At 30.7% G+C, this 11246-nt stretch overlaps 1 protein-coding gene across 1 annotated transcript; it reads right to left on the bottom strand.

The window, feature by feature from the left end:
• Positions 1–6: 6 nt before the first annotated feature.
• LOC106678566 (very long chain fatty acid elongase AAEL008004) lies at positions 7–10896 on the bottom strand. Its single transcript, XM_014417144.1, has 7 exons — positions 10819–10896; positions 6519–6712; positions 6223–6321; positions 3924–3980; positions 3725–3830; positions 2647–2783; positions 7–372 (listed from the first exon to the last, which is right to left on the bottom strand). Exons 1-7 carry the CDS (start codon positions 10871–10873, stop codon positions 190–192), a joined length of 831 nt encoding a protein of 276 aa, XP_014272630.1. The 5' UTR covers positions 10874–10896; the 3' UTR covers positions 7–189.
• Positions 10897–11246: the final 350 nt, after the last annotated feature.

Genomic DNA, 11246 nt, shown 5'->3' with positions numbered 1-11246 from the left:
AAAAAAAAGAGCAGACTTCAAATGAAAAAAATAGAACAATAAATCTGATTGGACTTATTTTGGTCAGATTGTAATAATATGATAATAAAAAATATTTTATCGTTTATTTTTAACCAGAAATCTCTGATATTGTTTTCAAAATTTAGTACTGTATATCACCACTAAATCAAACCTGCCAAAAACAATGACTTACATTTTCATTTTCTGGCTTAAATTCTTTGTTGTATTTTTGTAGGCGGTTACGTAGAAATTAATGAAAAGAATAAAGTATACTAGAATAGTAAAACTCCACACAGGCCAGAAGAAGACCTTACTCTTGCAATTATAAATCCTCATTTTTGCTAGAAGTGCCAGAAATATAACAAATTGTGCCTGGAAATAAAATTCATAAAATCATTATTATATAATATTAATTATAAAACAAAAAAGAAGCATAGTAATAGTAAACTGCCAATATCTCATACCTGCAAATTAAGTAACCACAAAACAAAGAAAAAAATATCTAAATGACATCTGACATATTTCTTACTGTTGTTTTTTTTTAAATAATAAACTACATCTTACAGGTTTTTATACTATGATTAGTAATAATTTGTCATTCTAATTTCAGCTAATAAATATAGGATCCATTGGAAAACATATAATCTGCCAAATTGTCAGAGAGTAGATACTGGCTGTTTATCACCAACATGTTCATTATTACATGAATGGTAATTTAAAAACTAAAAAAAAAAATTAAAAACAAAGGTAATCCCAATCTAGATTTACTCAATATGTTCATAATTATATGAATAGTAAGTTAGAAATAACAAAAAAAACAAAGAGGAGCCCAATCTAGATTTAATCAGTTGTTCTGTGAGGGTACAAATATAACAACACAAGCACTTCATCACTTGTTTTGTTTTTTTCACTGTCCCACCTAATACATATTGGTTAAAATAGAATAAAGTATAAAAACAAAATTGAGACCTTTGAAAAACAATAACAGAAACTAAAATTAAACAAAACTGGCCACTCTTATTAGACATAAAAGCTAAGCAAATATTTATTGAGATGGTATAGAGGATACTGATATGGGAAGGCAAAGAGATGATAAGCTAAGAACAAGGAAAGTAGGATGTTTAAACAAAGCAGTAGACTCGCTTAATTTTGGAGAACTGTTTGGATAAATTGCTCTAACTTTTGTAAAATCGCTTGAACCTGGACTTGTGTGGAACAGTTACAAAAAGTTATAAAACTTGGTTCCATATAACTGTTCCACAAGATTATCTCATCTATAACTGTAGGTAACACCAACACTATATACTTTAATCAATAATGACTACCCAAAAAAATGTTACAAGAAAAATTAAATTTTTTATAATAAAAAAAAAAGAAATTTTTTCTTAACTCATACACATTTTCTATCTTTCTCTGCAGAGAGAAAGTTTCCTTACACAGTTCAAGATTGGATATACAAGGCTGTCTGATCTTAACCTAATCACTTGAAGTATCTCCCAGATGTCAACATCTTGACAATAGTTTACATCTTCCATCCTACAGCCATAAATTACCAAAATAGGAATATGCTGAGGTATTTCAATATTCTTAATTAACAATAGTAGTAGAGCTGACAATGTTGGTGTACGGTTAGTCCTGAGACCAGTTTAAGAGGTGAAGTACTCCAATATCAAATGACCTTGACAATGCATGTTTTAATAGGTAAGGTAAGTTGGATAGGAGGTCAACTGTCAGGAAGATCAGAGGTTGGAAACTCCACTCCATAACCTTATGGAGTGGAGTTTCCAATCTCTGACTTACGCACAGTACTGTAGGGGATAGAAAGTTCTAAAGATTTTAGATTTAGGTCCTTAGAGGAAATTAGTAAATGTTGGAGACACCCAGAGAAGGATTAATTATATAATTTCCAAAGTAGAGTCAGAATATTCTGATCCACTAACGTATATTATTATTTACTGCCCCCTAAGGAGGTGAAACGGTGAGAGGGATTAAAGTTGGTTGCTACGATTGCCCTAGTGATTCCACTGAGCCTAAAAAAAAAACCATTGGTGGCCAAAATATGCTATAGTGATTTACTTCTCAGCAACTAGGTTGCACCAGGTTGGTCTGTAACAACCAGGTTGATTCTCACGGCTCTTAATTAGTAATAGTATAGACTAGCAGATACATTGTAGTGACATCACAAGTCACTACAATGTATTTTCTTTCCTTTCTAATGTAAATTTATAAGAATAGATAAGATAATCAAATAATAATAAAATATATAATTCATCAGATTGATGAAATCATAGAATTTGTTTTTATTTGATTAGATTTTATTACTTTACTCTTTTCTATTCATTTATTTTATTTTTCTTTCCCTATTCTTCTTTTTTATTCATTTATTTATGCTTCATTGATTATATCAATATTATCAGTATTGATCACAATCAATAATTTATTGATTAAGTACTAATGACCTAGATGTTTTGCATCATTAACAATCAACCAACATTTTCTTTGTTATTTTTTGTCAAAAGAATCAATTATACCTAAAACTCTCAATTTAATGAGGATAAATAATTGTGAACAAAAAAGTATCTTATTTCTATCTTAGTAATAAATCTCATTTGAATACAGTCACATTTTTTGATTTGATTAACTTACTAACTGCAATTTTGTAATATACTTTTTCCACCAAAGATATTTCTGTACTCTGGGACCCATCGCTGCTAATAAGTAGTAGGTGTACATCACTACATGTACTGTTACATTAACTAATCCAAAAACAGAAATTATTTGTTCTGAAACAATTTAAGAAAGAAGATATAATTAGAGAGAGGATAAACTTCTTTAGGTTATATATTTTTATTTTAAATATAAATATAAACTACAAAAACTATTCATGAGCTTCACCCCATAGAGCAATGGCTGTCCATTTATACAGATAAGTCTGCATCAGGTATTAATTAGGGAACTGGAGCAGGTGTATACTCAAGCTACTTTCAACTGTCATTTTCTGTTGGAGCTGGATGTGACAATTATGACGGAGAAATCGCCTATTTACCTTGCGATGGAAGCCCCAATTAACAGAGATAACAACACCGTAATCTTCAGAGATTCCCAAGGCACTATGCAGAAATTATCAATTCCTTGTATTGCAGAGTCACTCATTGAAGACAATTTTAGGAATTTGGCTCCTATTATGAGAAAAAGAGGAAGAATTATAGCTCTGCAGCGGGTTTATACCTCACCATGTTGATATATATGACACTGAACATGCTGATAAGTAATAATTAAAATCTTTAAACCATTACGAGAATCTTAAAGTGAAAAATATATTGTCCACCATAATGGATAAGTTTCTTCTAGTTGTTGTAACCCAACCAAGTCTTTTCCTTTAAAGCATTATTAGATACCCTTTTATTTTTAAAAAATACAAAAAACGATGGAAAAAATAAAAATAAAAAAGATTTATAAATCAGAAAGACCTAATTTTGTCATCCACATTTTTCTTCTTGACACTGTAAACCTTACTCTTACAAATTTTTCATTTTCACTCTTTCATTCTTCAAAAACTGAATATTTTTTGTCATTTAGGTTCATTGTTTTGTGATATGATTATTTTTCTTTTAACATTACATCATTTTTTAATTTTCTGGTTTTTCCATTTTTTTTTTTAAATAAAACTAATGTTTTGAATTAAAATTAATTTTAAAAAAAATAAATCATAAAATAGCCCTACCTCTAATGAGATCCATAGAAAACCACATATTGACCACCATTGATGAATGGTGAAACAAATGAAGAAATGTTATCTGTGATTGCTTCTTACGTAAAATAAAGAAAACCTTTAAATTCATAGAACAATGTAATAATTAGTTATTTAATACAATTATCATCATAAAAATATTAGGTGTTTATGAATTATGAAATAAACATACTGTGTCGAACAGATCCAGGATTTTAGTTAGGTAGTATATATAGATAACTTTTACAAACTGAAAAATAAATTAAAATTAAATATGTCAGCATTAAACAACATAAAATCATTTTTTTCAAAAATTAATAAATATGAACTGCAAGAGTGAAAATCATGAAACATAATGTATAATGATTAGTTGCCTGATTGCTTAGTACTGTCGTTAGAATCGTCAAATTTATCCTAATTCAACAACTCTGAGGATTATCAAAGGTTGAAGTTAATTAAAAAAAAAAGTCGACTGTTTAGGTGTAAAATAGTATTTTACTCTTTTATAAATAAATCCAATATTCATAGTTTGATCATTTAAGGATCATTCTCCAAATTTGGTGCTATTTAATCTTACCAAACTTCTTCAAAAATCAAAATCGATTGTTTCCAATTTTCATAACCTTGAGGAAGTGCTATTTGAAGCAGGAACACATACTATCTTAATTTTTCTTTATATCGATTTATAAAAAATAGTTTTTGCCAAGGGAGTCTACTTTTGAGGACTTTTTGAACACAAAATATGGATCATGAATATTGTTTAATAATATTGGCCAAGTAGATTATCAGTAAAACTTTAGGTCAGTTTAAAAATACAAAACGCGATGGGAAATTTTGATTTTCAATGATAAGTTTATTAACATACTATTTCTCGCTCAAATAAGAAAGTTCCCTTTTAAATACAAAGTTAAGTAGCAAAAATAATTTGCTATTGTCCTAATAATGAATACTGATAGAAAATTAACCATTTATCCCTCCTTTGTGGTCACCCAATCATGTTCACCCTCTAGCCCAAAAAGAATTTTCATAGGTGCTAGGGAGTGACCACTTATGGAAAGACATATCAACCATTTTTAATGATTTTATTGAAAACTAGGGAATGACCATCAATAAAATTTTTCAAACACTTTAAATATAGTTTTACATCCTGAAAGTAACTGAAGAAGTTAGATTAGGAAACAAACAAAACTATGTGTTTTATGCTTTGCTTCTTACCTGTGTTGCACAGTCATCTCTCGGGACGTTAATCATTTTTCATTATTTTTTGATTCACCATTTCTCATTTCATTAAAATTTATCATAATAAAATTTCTGAAAGAAGCTCAACTTTATACTAAAATATAATCCACCAATATCGACCAGTGTAAATAGTCTACATTCAACTTTCAAATGTCAAAGACAAGAAGGTAAATAAAGTAAAAAGGGTGTAATAACCTAGATGTTGATCGCCCTGAATAAAAATCTAATCTAATTTCTCGGGACGAAATTTCTCTTTGTAAATTTATATTAGTAGGTATTTTAATAACGTGCTAGAGAGTAACCGAAAACCATATAATAGAGGTAAATAATGTTATGGTGATTGGTGTATTCGACTTAAAATTCAAATTATGTTTTATACTAATACTGTAAAAGATGCTGAATAATATGACTTTAGATATACTGCAAAAGAATCTGACATTAAATTGACAATTTAAGCCAAAAACTCAGCTTTATGACTATGCTAGGGCATGAAAAAACTAGCATTAAATATTTTATAACTACATTGCCATTAATTATTGTAACTTAAAAAAGAGAAGGATGTGTTGGTTTAAAGAAGGATAATAACAGGGAAAAAAATCATTCCATTCAGGTTGTTTTTAAAAAGCCCTGTAACTAAAATGACATTGAAATTGGAGAGTGATCCATAAAACTACAAAAATAGAAAAGACTTTAGCATAAAATAAGTGGGTCCTTATTTATAATGTGTATAACTTATACTGAAGGAACAGGATGGCTGAACAGGTCAGGTTTGAGCTAAGCAAAAGTTGAAAATCGATTTTTTTTCCTCTATCCATTATTGATTTACGTTGAGTTTGGTGAAGTCACTTCTTGGGTTAAACCTAGCCTCAACAAAGTGGGAGAGGACAGATAAATTTAACAGATGACTACTGTTCATAGTGATGAACAGTAGACAGTGGTCTGTAAAGCATAGTTCTTGCATTTTATTCCTCTCAATTGGTTCAAGCCGAAAAAGGGTCTTTTGAAAAAAAATTAAAACGTTAAAAACAAAAATGTACATTCTAAAATCAGCAAGCCACATATAGGATTCATCACAATACTCAACAACTTACAAGAAATACATTCATTAGCAACTAATTTCTTTTTGTTAAGAAATGAGTTTTTTCAAGTTTACATTATGTTGTAATCTATACAAAATTTTTTCCCAATAGTTTGTAAATAAGAAATATGAAAAATTTCCAAATTCTACGGCATTAAATTGAATATATGCTTACTATTAGTTGGTTTGGTTCACTGTACCCTGCTGTTCCTCCTATTGGTTCACAAATATGTTTCCAAACTCCAAAAAGTCTAAATCCCCATTCAGAGCAAGTCTAAAAGGATTGGAAAACCACTTAATTATATAACTATAGCAATCAATGCATTGCTCAAACCTTATACAAAAAATTAATCACTGTTGTAAATTTATAATAAAAAAAATATTTTTTAGTAATTTAAAATGTAAAAACATTTATACTATATATCTTCTTTAAACTTAATGAAATGTTCTCTTGGGATAATATGAGCTTACCAAATATAATACATAGGCATTAATAGCAACTTGTACTAAGTTGTAGACCATAACTATTCTTCTCAAATCGCAAGCTCTCCTACCTCTCATCAGTTTAGGTCCAAAGCCTATTACCAATAAATAAATGACAATCACCAATGCCATGTGATGGAACTTTAATAAAAATGAAGGGTACACATCGCTAACCTTTGGTCCTGAAAATAAATTTTCTATCAATCTTTTTAGTAAAATAACACATATTAAAATAATTGAAAAAGTTTTAACATTGAAAGAAGAAAAATGTTTGCCTAAAATGCTATCATGCAAATATACAATGAGAGAATAAATCTGAGTGGCACAATAATGTAATAATCGGATAACTTTAACTTTTATTTTATTTTTTTAATATTTCCTTTTAATTCGGTAATCATGAAGAATGATATTTTTTAACTTTTTACCATTGAATATAATAATAATTTAAACTAATTTATCTTAAATTTCATAAATCACTGTAATAGTGCTGTAGTGACAACTCTTCCTGCTGGTCAATGCTGTAACTACTACAGCAGCCACTATGGGCTCACATGGCACAACATAACAGTTAATACATTTACTACTATTGTCATTAGGCAAACACACTATATTAATATTTGTACTATTCCTTGTACATACTTTTACTTTTACATGTGATAACTATATTAAATATTGTTATATTCATTAATGTACTATTTGAATTAATAAAGATTACAATAGAATCTTCTGATCCACTAAAAGCAAAATTCTTTCATGTAGCATCTCTTGATGAGCGTCCAATATTCCAGAGAGTGGACTAAGCAGAAATTGGAAGATCTCACTGTGAATTTCTTCTTCAGGTGAATATCAATACACATAGTGGATCAGTACATTATAGTATAAATTTGTTTTTAATTCTCTCTGTCTCCTTTGAATCTTTTCTTCTTCCTATGCCTTTTATTCATATCTTAAAGACCTACAGCTCATAGCCATTGGACTTGATTCCCCTTCGTGATTGCAGGCTCAAACCCTGTTGAGCAAAGTTCCAATCTTCGAGGACTCCAGTTCCTGTCCATTCATTTCCTTACCAGTTACTTTACCTGTATGAACACTATAACATTAAGCAAATAATTTTAATAATAAAGCACCGCTATAATAATTTTCTTAAACTTATAGTCTCAATCACCATTTCCAAGTTGAAATGTCACAACCTGATTGACTATGGCTAGCCCTCCCCCCCTAGTTTTGATCCTTGATATGCCCTTGGTGTAGTATATAACATGATGTTTAGGATTTGATAATTAGATGAAGACTTAGTCGTGTGTTCTGGTGTTTGGTTCAGAACGGTCATGAAAGTAAAGATTGGGAAAAATCATTCATGGCAGAGCTGTACCTATAAATTTTGATTTGATGATAACTACAGGAAATCAAAACTGATATAAACCATGTTTTGGTACTATGTTTATTTGTTATAATAATTTTGATTTGACTCCTCTGATATATTTTCAAGTAACAGCAAGATTTCCATTTTTTTGTTATTTATTTGTATGAAAAGTGTCACATCTTATTTCCTGCCATTCATAGCTCATTATTTCTCTCGGCTGGGTTTGTGAAAAACCTTCTAATCGATATGAAATACTGTTCCATTCATTCTAAATAAAACTGATATTCTGGATAATACGATCTTGCTCAGGTCACATCAAATATTCATCGACTCATGACATTCCATTCTGTAGTACATATTCATAATATTTCATATTCACGTTCATGAACTGTGATTTAATTAATTTTCCTCAACTCATACTGCAAGTGGCTTGAGGAAGATCCTATTTATTCAATTCACTATAGCAAATATAAGTATATACAATTCTATGACATTTTAAATACAGTATGCCAAAAGAGGATGAGTGCCAAAATATGTCTTAGTCTATTTTTAATGATTAGATGGTAGTTGAAATTATTTATCAATAGTCATCCTTGAGAATAGCCAGAATGTCCGAAACGTAGGAGTGGAGTAATAAGAAAATAAACATGCTAATACAAAATGGATATTTTTTACAATAAATGATAAACAAAATAGTCTCAAACAAGAAATTAAATTATGTATCTTACATTTATTATTAATCGATGATTTTGGCATCCACGTATTATTTAGGGCTCATTGACTTTTTAAAGAATTTTGGGGAAATTTGTTTCTTATAAGCATAATGTTTTTATGGTTTTTTACCATCTATAATGACCAAGAGCCTTGTATTATAAATTTATTATCAAAATAAATAAAGATGTAGAAAGCCTCTTGATGTTTAATCTCAACGTTAAAGCTAAGGTCGAGGTGATGTATTATCAAGTTCCCTCTCAGTTCTAGAGTTAACCAGGACGTATCTCTTAGTATTATTTAGACCATTTGGAGTTCTGATTTTTTCTATCTTTTCAGATTCCTTATTATTCCATGTCTATCAGGTTTGAGCTGGTTTCCACGAGTTCTGGACACAAGAGTCCTCTACTTAGATTTTTTTGGTTTCTTTACGTCAAAAGGCTGGTTCCCTCCGTTTTTAGTGACAAAGAAAGGCTTGACTTGATTTGAATTACCTTCCTGATCGGTGCTAATACTTCTGAAACACCCGATCTTAGTTTCTGTAATTTATCCTTGCCGATCTGTAAATTACCTTAACAATATCTCTCTTACCGAGAAATTCTTACCTTTAATAAGCGAACACGCAGAATCTAAGCTTTCTAATAATTACGTTAATGGAAGGTGAGAAATATTTTGTTCTTAAAAACTTTTTACTCATACACATAAACATAATAGACTCTTTTATTATTGAGTCTTTAATTGGAAAATGAATTGTAATTCAAAATTTAATTTAAATCCACTTAGGTAAGTAGTTTATAACTCGTTGAAGTCGGGTGACCATTAAACCAGAAATAGAACCATGCGAGGATCAACCCTACAAGTGACGGGATAGGATAAAAAGGGGGGTTTAAGCGTGGACTTTCCTGATGCAGTTTTATGTGGCATTTGCCTGTTAAAACTTTTCAACTAATCCTAAAACATCAGGAAAGGATATCGTTGTACAATTCAAGCTATGTTTTTATGTTGCGCGATTTAACTAAGTTAAGTCTCCTCTTCCCGTTTTAAACGTTTCAAAGGTGATAAAGCACCATCGCAAATTCGGAGCCCAGCGGTTTCCTTGTACCTTAATTCCCTATTTCCTTAAAAAAAAAAAAGGAGTCAAGTGGCCAGTATACTTTCATAAAGGGTACGAAAAAGAAAATGAGTTTAGCGGTGCCGATTGGTCGGGAAGGATTACCTTCTATTATTTTTAATGATGTTGTGACATCTTGTGAGATTGTGACAGATCGTATATCGACCAATATACTTGCTATAAGTGTCTGTTTGAAAAAGATAAGTAATTCTTCCACGGAGTGTGATGTTGCGGGTTTCACGCCGTTTTCCAATTTTAGCCACTTTTTAAATGTATTCGTATGATAACATATGCTATTGTTTACATATGTTATATAAACTTTACTTAAAATTGGTCAGTCGATATCTCATGATATGAAGACATGGTCATTAAGAGGGGTGGGGCTTTTGGCTCGGAGCAATTCATCAGGACTCCTCTACACAAGGATGAATGCCAGTTTAGTAGGCAAGAGACCACGTGGGAGGCGAAAAACGAGATGGATAGACAGAATCAACAAAAATGCGAAAGAGCTACATTCAGCAAACTGGAAAGCAGTAGCTCAACATAAGTAGGCCTGGCTACAAGGCTAGATCTACAAGGTCTATAGAGCCTACCGAAAAAAAAAAATATGTACGAAATGTCCTGTCACAAGAGGAGATCATAATACAAAAAGTATTAGAAGGTAATCCTTCCCGGCCGACCTGCCCCTCTAAAACTCCTATTTACTGACGGTCCTGTTTTCCTTTTGAGACAGTTTAGCAATATTTAAAAGTTGGCCAAAATTTAAAACCGGCTTGTATATACTAACATAAAACTATTTCCAAAATATGTTACAGGACTCCTCCACGACCCACTCGTGACTCTCGGCCCACAAGTGGTCTGTGGACCACTGATATAAATCAAGGTTTCAGATTAGGTGTATCAAATCCATCTGGTATTGATTTATATTTTTTTATACTAACGATTAACTCAGTTCAATTAAATCTTTTAATTTAATTTTTTTTTCCCAAATGTCGATACTGTTACATGGAGCGTTTTATTTTAACTATTTTTCATTAAAATAATTCGCAAAGTTACTTATATTTTATTATTATTACATACACGAATTTAATTTTTATACTTACCATAAGCCGCCGTCTTGTTAAAGGATAAACTCTCTGCCAGGTCTACTAGCGCCATTATTGGTGGATGGTATGAACTGATTGAAGGGAAGACACGAGGAGCCGTGGACAATGTCCCCCACTACTCTGCATATCCAGGACGTTTCTCTTATTTCTGTCACTTTTTTCAGATATTTATTTTATTGTATTTTGCAGGCGAAGTAAACATAAAATATACGTTGGTTTGAGAGGAAAAGATATATTCAACCTAAGTCTAAATAATAATTTGTCATTGAAGTTATCATCAGTGCTCAGAAAGGCATGAAATGCCGCAAGTTGCCCTGTCAACTTTTAGGTGGTACATTTTTATGGGCTTATTACTTTTTAGACGGAAATATATTTCTAATGGGTTATCAGTTTGGAAAAACGTTTAATCCTGGGAAAGAAAAAAT

This window comes from Halyomorpha halys, unplaced genomic scaffold, assembly GCF_000696795.3.
Source record: "Halyomorpha halys isolate HHAL.00 unplaced genomic scaffold, Hhal_1.1 Scaffold147.1, whole genome shotgun sequence".
In the NCBI taxonomy this organism is placed as follows: Eukaryota; Metazoa; Arthropoda; class Insecta; order Hemiptera; family Pentatomidae; genus Halyomorpha; species Halyomorpha halys.
Note: the sequence above shows the minus strand (reverse complement) of the source record. Positions and strands in the feature narration are given on the sequence as shown.

Bases quoted from the DNA above. Each gene is read 5' to 3' on its own strand.
- LOC106678566 (XM_014417144.1), bottom strand. From the start codon at position 10,873: ATGGCGCTAGTAGACCTGGCAGAGAGTTTATCCTTTAACAAGACGGCG. The intron at 3,831-3,923 runs GTATGTTTATTT...ATGAATTTAAAG, and splicing joins TCCTGGATCTGTTCGACACA to GTTTTCTTTATTTTACGTAA. The intron at 2,784-3,724 runs GTAGGGCTATTT...AAATTGTTTCAG, and splicing joins TTCTATGGATCTCATTAGAG to AACAAATAATTTCTGTTTTT.